The sequence below is a fragment of the Onychomys torridus genome, chromosome 16 (genome assembly GCF_903995425.1).
Source record: "Onychomys torridus chromosome 16, mOncTor1.1, whole genome shotgun sequence".
Classification (NCBI taxonomy): domain Eukaryota; kingdom Metazoa; phylum Chordata; class Mammalia; order Rodentia; family Cricetidae; genus Onychomys; species Onychomys torridus.
The window spans coordinates 5,467,717-5,489,023 of NC_050458.1; the positions used below are offsets into that span (position 1 = coordinate 5,467,717).

General features: G+C 41.3%; 1 protein-coding gene across 2 annotated transcripts in view; it reads right to left on the reverse strand.

Moving 5' to 3' along the window:
- Positions 1 to 21,307, reverse strand: part of Ubr5 (ubiquitin protein ligase E3 component n-recognin 5) — a 116,423-nt gene that overhangs the window by 26,814 nt on the left and 68,302 nt on the right. For both annotated transcript variants that reach the window (XM_036208260.1, XM_036208259.1), the window contains exons 21-40: positions 20,569 to 20,779; positions 18,983 to 19,109; positions 15,057 to 15,208; positions 14,560 to 14,655; positions 14,095 to 14,218; positions 13,384 to 13,481; positions 11,744 to 11,892; positions 11,217 to 11,308; positions 9,953 to 10,099; positions 9,739 to 9,857; positions 9,534 to 9,660; positions 9,316 to 9,445; positions 8,715 to 8,875; positions 8,381 to 8,620; positions 5,887 to 6,010; positions 4,984 to 5,095; positions 3,082 to 3,213; positions 2,550 to 2,807; positions 1,763 to 2,031; positions 1,382 to 1,593 (exon numbers count right to left, since the gene is read on the reverse strand). In XM_036208260.1, the coding sequence (XP_036064153.1) occupies positions 1,382 to 1,593; positions 1,763 to 2,031; positions 2,550 to 2,807; positions 3,082 to 3,213; positions 4,984 to 5,095; positions 5,887 to 6,010; positions 8,381 to 8,620; positions 8,715 to 8,875; positions 9,316 to 9,445; positions 9,534 to 9,660; positions 9,739 to 9,857; positions 9,953 to 10,099; positions 11,217 to 11,308; positions 11,744 to 11,892; positions 13,384 to 13,481; positions 14,095 to 14,218; positions 14,560 to 14,655; positions 15,057 to 15,208; positions 18,983 to 19,109; positions 20,569 to 20,779 (3,080 nt within the window). The remainder of the gene's footprint in view (positions 1 to 1,381; positions 1,594 to 1,762; positions 2,032 to 2,549; positions 2,808 to 3,081; positions 3,214 to 4,983; positions 5,096 to 5,886; positions 6,011 to 8,380; positions 8,621 to 8,714; positions 8,876 to 9,315; positions 9,446 to 9,533; positions 9,661 to 9,738; positions 9,858 to 9,952; positions 10,100 to 11,216; positions 11,309 to 11,743; positions 11,893 to 13,383; positions 13,482 to 14,094; positions 14,219 to 14,559; positions 14,656 to 15,056; positions 15,209 to 18,982; positions 19,110 to 20,568; positions 20,780 to 21,307) is intronic.

The following is a 21,307-nucleotide window of genomic DNA, read 5'->3' on the forward strand; positions in this document are numbered from 1 at the left end:
TCACATCAACCAAGATCCCACATCAGAATCCTATGTTTTGTTTTTTGGGTTTTTTTTTGTTTTTCAAGACAGGGTTTCTCTGTGCAGCTTTGTGCCTTTCCTGGATCTTGCTTTGGAGACCAGGCTGGCCTTGAACTCAGAGATACGCCTGCCACTGCCTCCCCCCACAAGTGCTAGGATTAAAGGCATACACCGCTGCCACCTGGCTATGTTTTGTTTTTAAGGGTATTTTATGTTTTATGTATGAGTGTTTTGCCTGACCATAGACTGTGTACCACATGGGTGGGTACACTGTCCAGAAGGTCAGAAGAGGGTATCTGATCTCCTGGAACTAGAGTTACAGATGATTGTAAGCTGCCACATGTGAGCTAGGAACTGAACCCAGGTCCTCTGCAAAACAAGTGTTGTGAATCACTCTCTCTCTCTTCAGCCACAGAAAACTGTCATTTTAGAGCAACTGACTGAAGCCCAAGAAAGCCAAACAAGTTGTCCTTCTAGGGAGCACAACCCCTAGAACAGAAAAACCACTGCCTACCAAATCTTTCTCTCTAGTGCAGATAGCTCTATCAACCAGCCCATCAAATAAATTTGTTCCCAATTCCCAAATGTTCAAAGGTAAGTATGTGAATTCTATTCCTAGATTTTTCTAATTTCCTATTAAGAAATTATTTTCAATTTCCTTATCTTAGAATCAAGTCTAAAATATAATTAACCTTGCCCACCCCGGCCCTGTCTCTACAGTTATTGTACGTCAGTGTTTTCCTTCATCTCTCCCTCTCTTACAGTCCCCCAGACCTCTGGCCTCTCTCATTGTTCTGACTGCCAGGAACCCACAGACGGACTGCAGACCCGTCATTCCCACTAGATGGCACAGCTCTTGACTTCCCTGTCCTGACTTCCATGTCAGGCTGACTCCTAGTCCTGAGAAGTGCTACTTTATAACTGAACAGGAAACGCATGATAAAAACATAAAGACACTTTAGGATTGAACTGGATGGGGTTGGGGTGAAAGCAAAGCATAGCACTGACAATCACACTCCCTTTCTTTAAGTACAAACTCCATTCATGCTCAGTCCTAGTCAAAAACAAGTCTTCCCAAAAATACATGCCTTATAAAGAGGCAGAGAAATAGAGTATTTGGAAACAAGGACATAGGCTAACAATAGTTTTTAAGAATAGATTCCTATGATGACATGAATGGATTTACAACAATTATAATAACTTGGCTAAAGTATTTTTGCTTCAACTGTCTATCAAAAACCAGTAATGTAAGACAGTTCTCATTTACCAAAAGATGAGGTCGAATGGAACAGCAAACAGTTCTAACCGAGGCCTTAGGGGCTGACCCAACAACACACAAATGACATGGAGAATTTCATACCGTCTGCCTTCAAGAGTCCTTAAACTGGCCTCTTCTCGTGCAGTCATCCTCTCTCTTCGAGCTGAATTCTGAGAGGCATGAAGTGGATGATTTGGATGTCCTGGATCACCAGCAGATGCTAATGCAGAACCATAACGTAATTGAGCTTCAGTAGAATCCATAATACTGACCATCCAGTTCCACGTGGGAATAAGTTTTTCTTCTACATAGTTCTATGAAGATCAAACTAAAATAGTCAAAACTATCCAAACAGAGCTAAATTTGATATAGCAATAGTATGTCAACATTTAAGCATCTGTAACATTCCCATTATTTTGAAAATCTCCTAGTTGATGGGCAAAACACTACATTCTAAGAAGCAGCTTTTCAATGGTTTCCTACCTGTAAGTTGACTGCATCTTGGAAGGTCAATCTCACAGCTGCTGGAATCTGAGAGTACACTAGGTGATTATACTTAGGGATGAGGCCCATCAAGTCCGAGATTTGTCTGATGACAATGCTGTACGCCCTGGCTAAACTGCTGGCAGATGTGAGGTAGCTGCTGGCATTGCTAGCTTCCAAAGCAGCTGCTGCGGCCGCAGCACTTGTACTGATGGTGCCGCTCCGGCGTAAATTTGAAGGGTCAATATAAATCAAACCCGCGGAACTTGCTATAAGGAAAAAGGACAATTATAATGAGCTAACATAGTTGCTAACTGCTACTGTCACTGTATGTGCTCACACAAATCTAAATGACCAATTAACACGATGTACACGAGCACAAAAGCGTACCACAACTAGAATTGGGGGGGGGGGGGGGTATTAAGATGGGCAAGAATTAATACATGATCAACCAAGAGTGACTTTGTACGTCACGACCACCACAAGAGAAAGCATTGGCAATGTGCTGTTACAACTGGGAGAGTAGAGAAGAGCAGGGTTTGGGGGTACTAGTGGCATCTACCAGGTAAAGGCTAGGGATGTAATTTAGCACCCTACAATGCACAAGAGCTGTCAATAATAATTATCCAGCCCAAAAGAAGCAATAATGCAAAGGCTAAGAAATTTTGCTTCATCAAGTTTATTTATGTACTTCTTATATTTGAAACTCAACAAAAGGCCTTTCCACACTACATAGTTTTCTAGAGAACAATGGCTCCTAGGATTAATACTGAGTTTCCAGACTTGCCTGCTGGTGTAGATGTGCTGGATGGCACTGTGCTAGCTGCTCGCTGATGTTGCGTATTGCGGACGGCCCACTGCATGGAGCGAGGGGCCTGGGCGGCCCCGTTGGCATGGGAGCTGGTGGTGGTTCTCTCCAGTGGCTCATCGAGCATGAAGGTCTCCTGCTCCATGTCGTCACTCTGGCTGCTACTGCTGTCAGAGTCACTCGAGTCGTTGGACTGAGAGTCATCTTCAGAGAAAAAGGCAGGGACACTGCTCGCCCCTGAGGTTTCAATTGAGAACAAAATGCACCGTAAGTCCACTGCTAATTAACCATGTTCACCTCATGCAAGATGATGTGTAACACTGAAAAGCCACCACAGAAACAGTTTAATTAGAACATAACCCTTTCAAATATCCATTACCGAAAAAACAAAAGCTGACAACAACAGGACAGAAAGGAAAAAGACGAAACAGGCTCTGGCTCCCCACATGCACGTGCTCCAGGGTCCTCCAGGGTCCGCACACCAGCCTCGGCTTCTCCGGGGATGACGTACCTGCCTCTGAGCCAGCTGTGGCAGCAGTGACAACACTTCTGCGCCCACTAGCATTGTCCTGGTTACTATGGTTACTTTCGCTGTCACTTTCTGTTTCAGCAGCTGCTAACAGGTCTAGCTCCATGTCACTTCCTAGAAACAACAGGAGAGACAATTCACCGAATAATCATACAGAATGTCCTAGGGTAGGAACTATGAAGTACACGGGGAAGGAGGGAGGGCAGGAAAATTCCCAAGAGCTGGATGGCAGCGACTCCTCAGGAGGAATTACTGGCTGCTCAGCAAAGGGAGAGTGAGCTTTTCCACAGTGATGCATCTCCTTCAGAGCCTCGGGGTCTGGGCAGCACCACAACCCATCTGTCCTAGTTAGAAGAGGACTTAAAACAGCCGTTCTTTGTAGTCCACAGTGACACACCAAGACACACAAAACTGTAACAATGCAGCTGAGCTCCCGTCAGCACAAAGCCACAGAGATGCCCGGGCCTTTAGAAGGCCTGCACAGGGAACACAGAGCACACGGCGCTACCTCTGGGGAGATTGTTTTCCTTTCTCACCATCGCCAAGTTCTTGTTAAAGTACAATTAATGTATTTTACAGGTGAGGGGAATCAGACAAGTTCTTGCTATGTAGCCCAGGCTGGCCTTAAATTAGAAATCCTGCCTCAAGCTGGGCAGTGGTAGAGCATGCCTTTAATCCCAGATGGATCTCTATGAGTTCGAGGACAGTATGGTCTACAGAGTGAGATCCAGGACAGGGACCAAAACTACACAGAAAAACCCTGTCTCAGGGAAGAGGGAGAGAGAGAGGGAGGGAGGGAGGGAGGGAGGGAGGGAGGGAGGGAGGGAGGGAGGGAGGAGATAGACAGACAGACCTTGCCTCAGCTTCCAGAGTGTCGATTACTTTTAAAGGAAATGGGACTAGGTCAGTGGGATGACTCAGTGGGCACAGGCCCTAGTGTAAGCTCTGAGATCTGAGATCCATCACCAGATCTCACAAAGTGGCAAGAGAGAGAAAATGCACAACTGTCACTGGCCTCCACACACACACACACAAGCTATGTACACGCATGCTTGGACTCACAAACCATACACACATTAAACAAACAGATTTTTTGTTTGTTTTGGGGGGTGGAGGTTTGACACAGGGTTTCTCTGTGTAACAGCCCTAGCTGTCCAGGAACTTGCTTGGTAGATCAGACAGAGATCAGCCTGCTTCTGCTGCCCAAGTGTTGGAATTAAAGGCGTGCACCACCATGTCTGGCTAAATGACCCACTTTTCAATCACATTTACTTGTGTGGTAGGCAGTGAGGTGGGCCTGTGTGTGGAGGCCAGAGGACACCTAGTGGGAATGTGTTTTCTCCTTCTACCGTGTGGGTACCTAGGACTGAACTTGGGTCACAGGCTTGACAACAACGCCTTACCACTGAGCTATCCACCAGCCCCAAACAAGAAAGAATGAAAGAAATGAAGGCAGGCTAGGGATGTGGTTCAGTTGGTAGAGCACTTGCTTAGCATGCACGAAGTCCTGGCTGGATCCCCACCATCAATAAATTTGGCATAGTCATGCACAGCTATAGTCCCAGCACCTGGGAAGTGGAAGCAGGAGGGTGAGAAGTTCAAGGTCATCCCATCTAACCACGAGGCTGAGCTCAGTTCAGGATACTCGAGACCCTAACTCAAACAAACAAGTTCCTTAGACAAAAACAGGGTAGGAATAGGGGGCGGGAGCAGGGGCATGGCACTTAAATTATTTTGTGTATGTTTATATTTCTTGCTAAAACCTTAAGAGACCCCGCCGAGTGCCTTGGCAGAAAGTCAATTGCTTAACTATGGAGCAAATGAGGCTTCTCGCTTTCCAGGCACCCAATTTCTTTCCTACTTGTTCCCAAACAGCCTGCATACCATCTTCATCATGCTCATCGTGGTGGCCCTCAGCCTCAGCGGTTTCTTCCCCGTGTTCTTCCTGTTCATCATGATGGTCCTCCTCTCCAGCCACGCCTTCCACCACCTCAACCTAAACCCAGAATCTTACTTGTAGATAATTATAGCACACAGCAGACCTCTCGACCAGTTTCCTCCACAGAATTAGTGAAATAAAATGCAAAGCACTCTAAAATAAGGAATTCTAAGTTCATACTATGCAGCTTCAAAATTCATTTGCTAATGAAAATTTAGTATCAAAAATTCTATCAGGAGCTGGAGAGATGGCTCAGAGGTTAAGAGCACTGACTGCTCTTCCAGAGGTCCCGAGTTCAATTCCCAGCAACCACATGGTGGCTTACAACCATCTGTAATGAGATCTGGTGCCCTCTTCTGGCGTACAGGCAAATTTGCAGAAACACTGTTTATATAATAAACAAAATAAATCTTAAAAAAAAATTCTATCAACATATTCCACAGTTTATAATTTCAGTTCATAAACAGAACCTTAAAATTAGAAGTATAAAGCTGTTCTGGAGAATGGGGAAAGGGTTGAATTTTCTATGTACTTCAACCATTATAAAATTCCCATTTCCTGTCTTTCAAATACTAGACTACTAAAAACTAATGTTAACATTGAAAATATCTTTACTCTGAATTTTTAGGTTAAAAAAACAAGTTTATATGTCCAGTTTCGTGGTACTCAATAAACGAAAGATTACTGACATCACTGCAATACACAGAGCCACACAAATGAGTGTAACAGAAGTCTACAGGTTGGATGGGACACGTGGTAGTTTTAAGCCACTGCCATTAATGTTGACAGTGACTGCTCTTCCCACCAAATCAAAGTTCATCACCTGCATTTAAAACAATTAAAAGTACCTCCTCCACATCTGCTGAAACAATATCATCCTGTTCCTCATCTCGGCCTCTGGCAGGCTGTGACTGGCTGATGCGTCTCTGCTGTGGATTCCGGATGATGTAGGATGACTGGGACGGGCTGGAGCTGGAAGGAGTCGCACAGGAGGCGGTGAGACAGCTCTCCCGAGTGAGCCCCTCACGGAGCAGCACATTCTTCACATTCTTCCTTTCCTCCAGCACCCGCCAATGCCAAAAGCACTGCCATCATTCATTTATCCACTAACAACAAGCACAATTTCCAGTCTGCACCGGCGTGGTACCTACTTATTTGTTAGTTTCTAACTCATTTATCCTAAAACAGAGGAACAACCCAAAGTAGAGCGCTCAAAGATTCCCTTCTCTTAAAACTTGACATAGAAACAATTAAAGGCAGGTGCCTCCTCATAAAATGAAGAATCGCTGAGTAAAGTTTTAAACAGACCAGAAACTAGAGATGTGATATTAACTAGTCCTTGGTAGTTCAGGAATGGGCTAAGGGATATTAAAAGGAGAGATGTTAAGATGGAAAACTGTTGTCTTTCCTCATCTTAGTTCTCCTGAGAAATGAGAACCAAAGGATGATCTGAAATCCAACTAAGCTAGCAGCACCTCCATATAAGCAGTCGGTACTTGCCAACCAGGATGCTCAGTACCTAGTAAAACAGATGCATTATTACAGAGGCACAGGAGAAGCTGAGAGATGATTTCCAGAGAAAAAGGGGTCACAGGTGTGTACCACCATACCCAGTCCAAAAGGTATTTCTTTTTTTTTTTTTTTTGTGGAGCTGAGGATCGAACCCTGGGCCTTGCAAGCGCTCTACCACTGAGCTAAATCCCCAAACCCCAAAAGGTATTTCTAAACACTGTAAAATTATAGGATTTTCCATATTAAAAGTTAACTCTGCCAGGCATGGCAGCTGGCACATGTCATCCTGGCATCGGGGAAGCTGAGGTGAAGGACTACCAGGAGTTTGAGGGTAGCCTGGGTTAGAAAGACCAGGTCTTGGGGTGTTGTGGGGGCAGCAGGAGTGAGGGGCTGGGGGGGAAGCAAAAGTCAGTATATATAATGTACTAAATACTATTTGTTTTTAAACAACACAAAGTAATTAAGAACTTGTGAGGGTATTGGGATCAGTATCACATGAAGTCTAGACAGACTTAGCTAACAAAATCATGTGAGAAGTTGTAGAATTTAATTTACAAATCTTCTAGAAAATTACTGGTTTGGCAGTGGAGAGACTGACAGAAGAGCTGTGTAGGTAAAATGTGACTTAGTAGAATCTGACAATAAACCTCCTCAGTAAGTCAAAAGAGCCAGGTGTGGTGCTGCACACCTTTATTTCCAGCATGTGGAGAGGCAGGGGAAGGTGAATCTCTGATTTCAATGACAGCCAGGGCTATACAAAAAAATCCTGTCCTGAATGAATGAATAAACAAACAAATAAACAAACAAACAAACAATATAGTAAAAAGAAACTTTTCCAGTTAAAAACCATATTTTAATAATAAAGATCAGGGCCAGGAGGCGGTGGCGCACACCTTTAATCCCAGCACTCAGGAGGCAGAGCCAGGCGGATCTCTGTGAGTTCGAGGCCAGCCTGGTCTACAGAGCAAGATCCAGGACAGGCACCAAAACTACACAGGGAAACCCTGTCTCAAAAAAGCCAAAAAACACTCTCAGTAATAGATTGTTTCCAGAAGTCAAGAAGGAGCTTGGTGCTGAAGATCTTTTTTTTTCTTCTCCTTCTCTCTCTCCCTCTCTCTCTCTCTCTCTCTCCCTCCCTCCCTCCCTCCCTCCCTCCCTCCCTCCCTCCCTCTCTCTCTCTCTCTCTCTCTCTCTCTCAAATTTAGTTTTGGTTTGGTTTTTTTAAGGTTTATATTTTTCTACTCTATTCTCTCTCTCTCTGTGTGTGTGTGTGTATGTAGGCACATGTGCACATCTAAATGCCATGGTGAATGTGGAAGTCAGGACTACTTGCAAGAGTCGGTTCTGTCCTTCCGTCATAGGGGGCCCCCGAGGATTGAACTCAGGTTGTCAAGTTTGATGGTAAGTGCCTTTATCTGCTAAACCATCTTGCTGCCCCTAGTTTGGGGTTTTGTTTGTTTGTTTTTGTTCTTGAGTCAGAATTTCTTTGTGTAGCCCTGGCTATCCTTGATGATCTGTAGGCCACGCTGGCATGGTACTCAAGACATTCACCTGCCTCTTCCTCCCGAGTACCAGAGTTAATGGTGTGTGCCACCACCACCAAAGGGCTATTATTATTTTCTTTCTTAATTTCTGTCTTGATCCGTTTTTCACTTAGCAGTGAGTGTTCCATTTCCAAGAGTTTATTATGTGCTGGTCAGATAATACTAAAACATGATTATTCTTGCACTAAGGTAACAAAATTAGACTTGAGAAAGTGTTTAAACTGCTACTCAAAAGCCCAGCTTTGACGGTGCACACGTAACATTTCTATACCAAGAACTGGCGTACCTGCTCGACTGATCTGATGACGGCCGCGGAGGCAATGGTTCTACTGAAAACAGTTCTTCGCTGCCTTGCATGGCGTCTATGCTAGTACTGGCCAGTGTAAATGGTGCTGTGGGGCGGGCAATCCCCATCCTGACAGGGACAATCAGAGACTCTGCCACATTGCACAGCTCTTCTACAGCGTAAGGAAGCAGTGCTTGGAACACACGCTTGCACTTTCCAATCGGCTGTGGGATAAAATTGCTATAGCAGAAGGAAAAAGAAATCTGAGTCCTCTCATACACATAGTGACATTATCATACTAAAAATGAGTGCCAACATTTTTTTAGTGCCTTACTTTTTCTTTTTGGATGAAGCCATTTCCACACTGAGAATGACAAACACTCTTGCCACGGACCGTAGAAACCTCATTGTCACGGCAATTGCTTCTTCTCGACGTCCAGGTGTGTATTTGTTCTGGAGTTCTTTTACTAAGGTGCCCAGCAGAGTATCTAAAAGCTGTAAAAGTTGTAATCATTCTATTAATGCCAAGATATTTCGAAGATGGTTAAATATTAAGTCACTGCGCTGTTACTTTTTAAATGTTAATAGTTTCCAATAAAATGTTGAAAATGATTTTTGTTTGTGTGCATATATGAACATGTGTGCGCATGTATGGAAGTCAGAGAAAACTTGTAGAGTTGGTCTTCGCCTTCCACCATGTGGATCCCAGGGTCTGAACTCAGCTTGTTAGATTTTGGGGACCAGTCTAATGGGTTAGATTCACTAAACATTTTTGCTTCCTTAATTTTGCAATATTTTACCATAACTTTATGCTGCTATTTTAAATTATTTAGTGTAGGTTTGGAGGGAGCAGGGTTGAATGGTTGTAATCAGAAGTAGTCAGCAAGAAGTCTGACTTAGAACCACGGGAGGATGCTAAGAATGGAAGAGCTCACCAGAATATCAGCCGTACACTTGACGATGAGGCAGTGAGTGAAACAGTCCAGCCGGATGGTGCCGCTCTGCTGATTGAGGTAGACCTGCTCTTCTGGCAAAAGATGGCCTATCCTACTGCTGGCACTCAGACTGGAGGAGACAAGGAGAGAGACACTGCAGGAAGCAACGCTAACACAGAAGCAGCAGAGGCACTTGAAAATGTTTTACAAATACATACGGATCTTTATTCTCCTGTGACCCAAACATAATCATAGATCTTAAAGCATTCCAGTCCTGCAGGACTCGCTCCAATGCGAGCTGGGCAAACCTTGGAGGCTCTAAGTCGTGATCAGGCATATCTGAATCTGAAAAGGGGGAAGTGGGTCAGACGAAAATAAAATCCACTGCTGTGCACACGAGTTATAACTGTTCGATGCACTCACCTTCAGGACTGGCTGTTTTCCGGTTACGATCCTCCCTGATTCGTGGAGGCCTGTACTGACAGTGTTCCACTGTCTGCCTGGCCACAGTCTGTACTAAGAACAGCAAGAGGTGCTCTCCCCTGGAAAACAGAACATGTTGTGGGAGTGAGAGACGTACCAGCATGTGCTGAGCTCTCCCCATCTACCTGTTCTGCATTCTAAGAATTCTACTTGCCTACTGTTTGGTAGGGTGACCAGATTTGTAGCAGTGAGCAGGCGATAAAGGAGATCAAGGCGAGCAGATTTCTGTCCAGCAATCAGAGTTTTACACTTACATTTCTCCCAACAATCACAATAGGCTGTTGGTGAAGTTCGCTTGAGTCTGTAAGAATTCACAGAAAAGTTCATATATAGGAAAACTTTTAATAGAGATCTACACTAAAATGAGGAGCTACAACATGATGTAATTCTTGCTTGTGTTAAAATGCAAAGTGTAACTGTTATAAGCTATATCCAAGAACGATTATTTCACGGTGTGAAATCCAGAAAGCAACACTAAAAATTTCTATAAAAAAAAAAAAACAGCACCCTGTAATGCCCTGGGACAGTCACTTCTATTCTATTCCTCAACCCCCAAATCCCCAACTAACCCTAGGTGGCCCTCTCATATGCATCTAGTCAACCCTCTAACTGTTATAAGGAACATGAAATACCTGTTCACCCGGGGCAGGGCAGCGAGTATACCTAATAAACACCAAGTGCAACTAAGCATCGATGCAGAAATTGAGATGGTTTTTACATCTGCTTGTTTATGGGGCAGCATGAGTGAAGACAGAGGTACTACACTTGTGCCACAGAGCACGTCCAAGAGTTAGAGGACAATTTACAAGTCAAATCTCTCTTTGCATTATGTGAACCAAGGGATCAAATTCAGGCGCATCATGCCTTTATCAGCTGATCCATCTTAGCGAGCCCAAATGGAGGGTTCTGATAGCCAATTTCTATTACCTACGACAGCCACATATTGATGCTATTTATAGCAGGGTTCCTGTTGGTAACACTGAGACACTGTAAACATTAGGTGCTGCATAGTTTTACTACAGGTCTGTGAAAACTAACAAAACCAGCTAGGACTCCAGTGAGGGAAAAAAGACAAAAGCATTAAAAAAATAAACAAGGCATAGTCCAACTGCTCATCAGAACACATTTAATGATGGGAGGTTCGTAGTTGAAACTATTCTGTAAATGTGCTTAGAAGCATTAATCTGACTAATTAAGAATATTAATCTGATTCTAATTACACATTCCTTAGCCTATTGTCCTGCTTTTTGTTAAGGAGGACTACACATAACAGAAAACAAGTATTTGACAAGACACAAAATCAAAAAGCACATTTCTGTATGTATAAACTGAAATGTGAGGAAAACAAACCTTTCTAAACTATGCAACAACGAAGCATAATAGTTGACCAGATTTCTTAAAACTACAACTGGACTTACTTGCAGTCATGCCCTTTGTGACAGACCCTCGCACACTCTGTACAACAACACAGCGACTCCAGTAGCCCGCAAGTGCGACACTCAAAGATGTCCTGCAACGACAATGGGTCACTTTTCTAAACCAGTCAGTACATGCACATCTCATTATAATTTAATCACAGCTAATGAGGGTGACGGTAAGGTGCTGGGGAAACAAGGAGGACAGGATGAATGTGCAATTGACAACGTCAAAGGATGAAAACCTACTACTACTAGCTCATCAAAACAATCTTTATCTCAGACAGTAATTATAAAATCTGAATCAACAGCATGGATCACAGTCTACCACCCGCCAAGACCCAAATCTCATAATCTCCCCTATTTAATTGAGTAACAAATGATCCTTTTTTGCCTTATTTGTGTAGGAATCAAATCAAAATTAATTCTTTGTATTATTTTAAAACTGAAAGAAAATACCAGACCTACTTGCATACTTCTACCTCTAATAGAGGAGGGAAGGAAATGGAAGAGACGTCAGCATCTCTTACCTGGTTGATGTGCTCTGCTCCAGTCCACGTGAAACTGCAGGTGTCGTTGCAACACAAGACGTACAAAGGAGAGTCATCAGGGTTAGTGCCTGACGGGCAAACCATTCCCATAAACACATCTTCCTCTTTTTCACTGGAGGACACTTCAGCTAAAATATTAAGAACACAGAAATTCATCTATCAGAAAATGACTTAATCACAACCACAACTGAGGAGCTCTAATACATATTCAGTATAATTAGAAGTCACTTCACATTAATTAAAACTTTTTGTTAGTCAAAATTTCAAAAGTCTAGCTGGAGATGGCTCTAGCGCAAAGCACACTGGATGCTCCTCAGGGTTCCCAGCACTTATACAACAGCTCAAAACTGTGTTTAACTACAGTCTTCAGAGACCGAATAACCACTTCCGGCCTGAGAAGGCACACACATGGTGCACAGACATACATAAACACATAATAGCCACATACTTGAAAATCATTTGCTTAACTCAATGTATAAGAAAATCCAACCAATTCTGGAGCAAAAAAGGCACTGTATCGTCACTGTATGTGATGACAATACACACTCAAACTGACTGTACCGTCACTGTATGTGATGACAATACACACTCAAACTGACTGTACCGTCACTGTATGTGATGACAATACACACTCAAACTGACTGTACCGTCACTGTGATAATACACTCTCAAACTGACTGTACCGTCACTGTATGTGATGACAATACACACTCAAACTGACTGTACCGTCACTGTGATAATACACTCTCAAACTGACTGTACCGTCACTGTATGTGATGACAATACACACTCAAACTGACTGTACCGTCACTGTATGTGATGACAATACACACTCAAACTGATTGTACCGTCACTGTGATAATACACTCTCAAACTGACTGTACCGTCACTGTATGTGATGACAATACACACTCAAACTGACTGTATTGTCACTGTATGTGATGACAATATACTCTCAAACTGACTGTACTGTCACTGTATGTGATGACAATACACACTCTGGCCACTGGAATCCTTAGTCCTGTGTCCAGTAGTTAAGACTCAAGTCTGAGTCAGCCCCGACAGTGCACACCTGTAACCCCAGCACACTAGAGGCAGAGGCAGGAGGTCACAAGTTAGAGTTAGCCTATACTACATGGTAAGACACTGTCTCAAAAAACCAAGACTCTGAGTCTGTGTTTTATTTAGTAAATTATAAACCATCTTGCAATTTATTAAAACCAGTGTTTAAAAAAAAAGATAATTCATCTTTAAGAACTAAATGGCAGAAACTGATACTCCTCAATTCTTGCTATTAGCAAGAACTCAGAGTCAGATGTAGTCCATTACTGCTGTATGGCAATATATAAAGTCCTTTATTGCTATAAACTTTTATTAAAGCCATCAACTAAGCACAAGCAACAACACTGTATTACTTTTCAAAAGATGTTATACTATCAATTAAAAATGTATTTGAAAAAAGTATTAACTAAATTTTATACATACAAAATTACCTTGATAGTTTCAATTACATCACTTATATACAGAAATATGGTTTGAATGACTGCACTGATCATGTGACAAGAATCTATTCAAATTAAAAATGAGTAGCTTCTTTAGGCTTTAACTATATTAATCACCTTTTGCGATTTTCTGGGCTGTTTCTAGGATGGTAATTGCAGCAGGATAAGCTCGGCCGCTTACAGCTGACATAAATGGGGTCATCCCTCTTGCATCCCTAAAATGAGAAAGTTTAGACAGGTGTGATGGCTTACGGCGTTAAACCAGCACTCAGGAGGCAGAGACAAGCAGATCTCTATGAATAGCCAGCCTGGCCTACAGAGTTCCAGGCCAGCCAGGGCTACACAGTGAGACACCGAAAAACACAAACAGATATTATCCTTCTGTTCACTAGAAAAGAAAGTGTTCACTCTAAACACACAACTGTATTTTTGTTTCAGTCACAGAAAGACTATTCTGTGATGCTGTCAGAGAGACAATCTTACTATTGTGTCTATGATGGCCCTGACCACAATTCTCCTGCCTCAGCTTCCTAAGTGATGCATTACCCATGACAACATCATTTTGTGCTTTTTTTTCCCCCAGAGAAACATATACTCTGATCCAACTAACATAAAAGTTGGTTTCTCTTCATTCAGGGTATATTCTCTGATGTTGAGAATGCCTCTTTCACTAAAGAAAATTTAATAGCTGGGTACTGATGATTCATAAATGTGGTATTAGCAGAAGAAATATACTGATAGATTTTGCTTTTAATATGTCACAAGATCATTTTAAACAGTAAGTCACTGAGCTAAATATTCATCTGAAGAGGTTGTCCAGCTTCTTACTTGGCAGAAAGGAGCTCTCGAAGGTATGGCTGCAGAACTGCACTGTCACACAACAATTTTAATATGAAATGAGCATTTGCCTTTCGGTCCTTGGACTCCACTACAGAAGGCTCTGTGGAAGGACCTGTAATAAAGCAGAGTCACTTAATACTAAGCAAAAGAAAGAAAGAGAGTTCTGAAAAACCTATCAGGTGCATAGAGTAAGTCACCAGAATATCCTTAAGGCAAATTAACTTAATACAAAGACTTTAAGCATAGTAACACATTTTATAAATTCCAATTGATTTCTTAATGTATGTATGCAAACACCATACTCCATATTATATATATATATGAAAGATTACATAGCATGTAATACTGTTTTTAAGCAAAGAGAAACAGGATCCTTGTGACCAGAGTACAAACTTTATCCAGAGCCCTGTACCCGGTAGTATGTCACCCAAGCAGACGACAGTCTGCTCTTACCTGGGACGGTGGAGGTGCTTGGTCCTTGACCACTGCCAGTCGCTGCTGTGGTAAGAGATCCCACAGCGGGGGCCAGGATAAAATCAATGTCACCATCTTTCAGTAAACAGAACAGCAGGATGCATATCATTATGGGCAACATACCCCTAACCTTTCCCTTAATAGGCCTTAAGGTTTTCTCCACAAACCAATGGTCAAATCCAACAAAAGGTTAAATGGAAATTTCTTTTCCAGACTATGGAAAATCCACTGAGCCAATCATTCATTCAATTACAATCAAGGGGGCATCAACAAGCCTCTTACCAACATAGAAATACATTATGTCAGAGAAAATTCTAAAAAAAAAAAACCAAACCCCTTAGACCAAATTTTCAACTAATCAAGTTGTAGCGTTCACCATTCTACTATCACAATTTTAAAGTATTCACTAAAACGTCATTTCTCCTTTCACAACCTTGCCTTTTTTATTAAACACTAAATAAAACAAGAGATCTTACCAGGATCCATTGAAGGTGGGTCAGGAACCCAACTAGGGGGAGCTATGGGGGGTGAAACTGGATCCTGGTGGTCACTGGATGAAGCTCCAGCCTCATGTCTACCCAAACCAGCTGCTCTCAATGACCGTCTCATCATTTCCCGTAATCTCAAACTAGAAGGACATGGACAAAATCAGAACTCATTACCATGTCTAACCTGACAGGAGGTGTACAGAAGTTCTCATCTGAGAAGCTCAGGCAAGGGAAATGAAGTACACATGCCAATTCTGTAATCACAGACTGAGTCAGCAGAGGGTAGAAATAATGCTAGGGGTCTCGGACCCAATGTAACACTGAAAGAATCGACGCCCCCAGCAAACTAGAGCTCAGGGAACCAAAGTTTGGGTGAAGGAAGAGAGAAATAATCTTTCACACACTTAGGATAAATTTACAGCTAAACATTACAACAAAGGTTTGCAGTCCCATTTCCTAAAAATTAAGTTTAATAACAAATATCAACAAAACTGATTAGTACACAACGATTATTAGCATACTAAATCCCTTTTCTGTGAACTCAAAAATAATTAAACTAATATCCACACGAGCAATTTTAAAACAAAGAACAATTCAGATTTTTTTCAATGCCAAAAAAGACCCCCAAAACAACAACAACAACAACAAAAAAAACGACAAAACAAAACAAAAAGCCTCAACAAACAGTACAACTCACACTTTCAAGAAATTAGTAAAATTAAAAATGTTACTGTCTAGGGCTTGATTTGGTTTTTCTTCCTGCTCTAGAAAGAAAGAAAGAACACTATACAGGTGGTTTACATCACTAAAAAGATAACTACTCACGAAGACCTCATAGGGGGACTAGTGCCTTCCTACACACAAACCTGTACTGTACCTGAGTAAAAAAAGCTCACTCCAGCCACACAATCACGCTCAGGATAAGAGCACAAATCCCTCCACTGAGCCACAAGTTTTAAAGCTTCTAAATAAAGAGTAGAAACTCAATTATAATTATAAGGGCAAGATAACAGATGGTGACTTCATTGTCCCATGCAGCCATAAAGACCTAATAATTTATGAGAGAAGCGTAATATAAATAAATAATCTTGAATGATCTTGTTAATGTTTGGAGTCTCCAACTATAACAACTATTTAATCTCAGAGTAAATATGTTTTTCCATATCAACATATTTCTGCTTTTATAGAAAACTTAAGGGCATGACAGTCTCTTTGAAGAGGCTATTTCCAGGAACAGAATGCGTTTTTAGAAATGTATTTGTGGTGTACTTTTGGAACAAACACTAGAAGACTCCAAAGTAAGTTTTATTTTGTATTACCTCTTAAAAGATTTACTGCTATAAATATCTACTGAACAGTCTCCCCTACATCCCAATTTAGAAATTCAAGATGAAAGTTTTTCAAGACAGAAGGGAGCAGAGTACCGTGACTATTTCAGTCAAAGTCACTTCTCTGTTCAAAGTCATTACTCAGAGGGAAAAAAGCAGGTTTCTTCCCAACAGCAGAGCACACCAGTGACTGTGCACTGGGATGACAGACGCTGGGGATGCCAACACGGATGTTCTCAAAGCCCAGATGGGAAGTGTGGTAAAAATGGAGGCACTGCCCATAACCTGGGAAAAAATGTGTGTTTGGGGCTTGTTAAGGAAAGTGCTCATTCTAGGGTCACAGTGAAATGCCTGCTGGGTGAGAAACATAAAATAATGACTGTAACGGGAAGTCAGGAGAAGAAACAGAAATAGTGACAAACTGATGTTTTGTTCTTTGCCATGCACATGGTATACATGATCATCTAAAGGCATTCAGATTTTTTAAAACTTAACACTGCATAGGACAAAGCAGACGTGTGGGGTATTCTCCAACTTCTAGCTTAGAGTACATTAGGAATAAATGAAGGAAATTGGGACCAAAGTCTCATCTTGAACTTGAAACTCCCAACTCTGTTGTTGTGATGTAGTCAATTCAATATTAAATGAGGGGGTCATTCCTTGTCATTTTTTAAAATTGTCCTTAACCTTTTTCTTCATTAGGTCTTGGGAACACTTTTAAGTATATTGCCCAGCTCCTCATACAGATTCTTAAAAAAATAAAAAAACAAAAACAAAAAGAAAATTATTCTTCAAGATGCTGTACACAATTCATGGAGATTCACCTGGATCCTCAGTGGCTGAGGACAATACTGAGGAGGTACCACCTTGGCTGCTAAGATTCAGAGTTTTGACATTTCTTCCTTCATACAGGCTTGCCTGGAGTCATCGTGTTTTCTGACAATATGGAAGAATTCAAGGATGGTGTAATTTCCTCTTTGTAAGCACGTTATATCCATGCTACAGAAGCCTTAGAATCCAGTCATGTTCAAATATAACACTGTGACAAAAAAGTGAAGGTCATGTGTCTTCCAGATTAACAATCGCTAGAGTATATACACCTGCAATCAGATGCATCAATCAAGCTTTCCACTAAATCTGCCCTTTGTACTCAGGAACTATCGAGTCACACAACAAAACTTGAGTCACAGCATCACTGACGTCATTACAGAATTCCATTCAACAGTGAAACTGCATCAGTGCTGAGCTCACAGCCCAGGAATCCCAGCCTGCATACTCCTCAAGGGGCATCGCCTACAAAATCCACTGGAGGCTAGAGGAGGGTTCACTTCAGTGAAGCAGTCTGTGGACTTGCTACGGCCCGGCGTGGATAACCGCCTCCTGCGCTGTCATCTGGTCAACCGGCAGCCCTGAGTTTGCACTGGTTAAGAGCACTGCAGTGGAATCTTCGGCAAATTCCTCAAAGGAGCTCACTCTGCCAATTTATCTCTGTGAGTGACTCAGCGCCCACTCTTGGAGCTCCTTTTAGTCTCTGCCTTCAAAATAATCCTTACATGAAAAAGATGGCAGTATATGGACCAACCATATCAGAGTCCAAAGTGGTTGGCATCTGCAATTTCTCTGAGAAAATGAAATACCTGAAATAATTCAGAGACTAATTTCTTCATGAAGAATTTAAGTTGCTTCCCATTTTAGAGTAAACACTTTGCTTAATGCAGTTCTAGATAAATAAGCTGGTAGTAATTTCCATTCTGTACAGTATACATGTTTGTGTACCATTTAAAATTATAATTTGGTCACAGAGTTCTTTGTTAAGTCTCACTTTTAGATCTTTCTGAGCTCAGGAAAACTATCAGCTTGGTAGCTTTCCTAATGCCAATTGAAGAAAAAAAACATTTTGAAAGGGAAAGATGAGTATGTAGCAGAAAATAGGCCCTTTGTGTTTTCGCCTGAAGTAGGCTTCTCCACCGACCACGTTACTACCCAGGGAGCAGTGCTTTCACACACCACTTGTCAACAACCAAGAAGCTTGACTCTCTCATATCTAAAATAAGCTTGCCCTTTTTCCTACAGAAAAGTACTGAGTCTTCGTTTAACATCTAGCCAAATACCTAGCAATTTTCATAGGTTATAAAGGATTATCCATCCAACAACTCAGAAAACCTGAAAATTTAAAATCAAACATTCAAAATACACACCAGCCTTTTATTTCTTCCTAGATAATTAAGACATCTGAGGAATGGACCTAAATAAGCAACATAATAAGTAAAAGACTGAGGGTGGTGGTGGTGGTTGTTGTTGTTTTGGTCAATGACTCTATTGTGTTCCTTGTTCTCCATCTAAAGAAAACAACTACCTAAGAAGAATAAGAAGTTCAGAACACATTCAATCATCTCATTTATCAATTGTTAGAGATCCTAGTCTTTAGACTCTAGTTATCAGACATTTCCCCAGTGTTATTGGAGAAGCCAGAATCAAACAAAAGAGGACCCACCAATCCACGCACACGACAGTAAGAGATACACTGCTTTCTGGACTTGGGACCTTTTTCCTCCAATTAAACTTTCCTTGTAAAAATCGTATTACCTTCGACTACTTGATGATCCAGCCCGATTACCTGGGCCATTACTTGAAACAACTGATATTGCATTTGCAATGGCCTCCACAGCAGAAAGCCTTTCTGCAAATGTATTTCTTTCTGACCGCTCAGCTTCTGAAACATAAGAGGAAAAAATGAAGATTTAAACTTTGAAAACAACCAGACAGTATGCACTGGCCAGTAATCACTAACTCAGCCATGTTAGTGCTTCAATTAATATAGCAGGCAACTATTCTCCACGACACAGAGTGAACTATGACCTTTCTTTCTTTATTCTGCCTCATTTCAATAACATATAAACTAAGTAGACTTAAATTTACCTTTAAAAAAATAAAATTAAAATGAGTCACTAATTAGTATATCCATCTAGGTTTATATGTATGGTATTTATAAAGAAATCTTAGGAATTCTGATGAAATAAAAATGATACTTGCAAATCATAATTCAAAATGCACTTTCCACAATAGCATCAGCAGAATTCAAAATAATTACAAAGTTGCACTTAAGTTCTTCATCATTTAGCCAATTAAAAATTCCATAGCCAAAATAAAAAACCACCTTACTTTTCAGAAACCTGTAACAACCCAGTAACTTATTTTTTTCCTACATTCCCAACTACAGGACAAACGTTTCTGGAGACTTAGAATACCACATTCTAGTGTAAATTCATTTTGGGGAGGGAAGAGGTTGTTGGACAGACTGACCGCTCAGCAGTTAGGAGCACTTGCTACTCTTACAGATGACCCAAGGTCCCCAGCTCACATTCACCTGTAACTCTTGGATCTCTTGGAGATCCAACATTTAGAGTCTCCCCAGCACTGGCACACATGTGCACAGATGAACATACATACATATAAGTTAAAAATGAATTTTTTAGGGAGTGGAGAGATGGCCCAGCAATTAAAAACACTTACTGCTCTTCCAGAGGACCAGAGTTCAGTTCCCAGCACTGTGACTCACAGCTGCCTGTAAGTCCAGCTCCAGGGGAGCCAATGCCTCTGGTCTTCGCAGGCACCTGTACCCACCCATGCGCACATATCCACAGACACAGACATGTACACTTCATTAAAAATGTTTTCTTAAAAAGTCATTTGTACTCATAAAATTCACTAAGTTCATTCACTATCAGCATACTCAGCTTTGTTGAATAATAAAGAATTAAAGACAATAAAAACACACACATCAAACTTACTATTGGCTTCCGTATCTAACCCTTAGAATTATTTTTACCACCTGACAAAGTCAGGCCTTCCAAGATTATATAAAATAAAGTAAAAAAGTGCATCTGTTTTCTTTCTTTCTTTTTTTTTTTTTTAAGATTTATTTTATTATGTATACAGTGTTCTGTCTGTGTGTATGACTGCAGGCCAGAAGAGGGCACCAGATCTCATTATAGATAGTTGTGAGCCACCATGTGGGAGCTGGGAATTGAACTCAGGACCTCTGGAAGAGCAGTCAGTGCTCTTAACCTCTGAACCATCTCTCCAGCCCAGTGCATCTGTTTTCTACAGAAATTTGTCCATTTCTCTTCCTAAACGTCTTTCCAAGGTCTTATTTTGGTTCTGAGTCTTACCCTCTTCTTCTTTAGTTTCCTTATTGCTAGTTGGAAAGCAAACTGATACACAAGCATGCAGAATGTTCCGATTCCCATCACATCTGTGGCTGATGAAGGTCTGCAGCATCTGTAGGTTCTGCTCTAAAACAACTGCTTGTTCAAGATTCATGAGATACTGTCGGCAGGCCTCATAGTCACAGCGGAGAATATGCTGCATTAAGGTTTGTTTCTGTACTCAGGCAAGAGAGAGAAAAAACAAAACAAACAAAAAAAAAAAAACCAAAAAACCTTCAATGAAATGAACAGTAAACATGTCCAAAATTATATACATCAAAAATGCCTCATGGCCACTATAATGTAATCAGATCTTCAAATAAGTAGAAACTGATTGCAAATGGCATGGCAAAAGTTGCTGAATCCATCTGTATTTTGGAAGAATAGTGTGTAAGTGACAATGGAAAAGAGTAGAAACTTTCTGTAAAACATGTTTAAGTACATGTTTTCAATTTTCAAAACTACCTCCACTTTGCAGCTAATGGAAAACCAGTCCTACAACTAATAACTGAATGGGACAGTGACACCCTGGTATTTTTACTAATAACTGAATGGGACAGTGACACCCTGGCATTTTTACTAATAACTGAATGGGACAGTGACACCCTGGTCTTTTTACTAATAACTGAATGGGACGGTGACACCCTGGTATTTTTACTAATAACTGAATGGGACAGTGACACCCTGGCATTTTTACTAATAA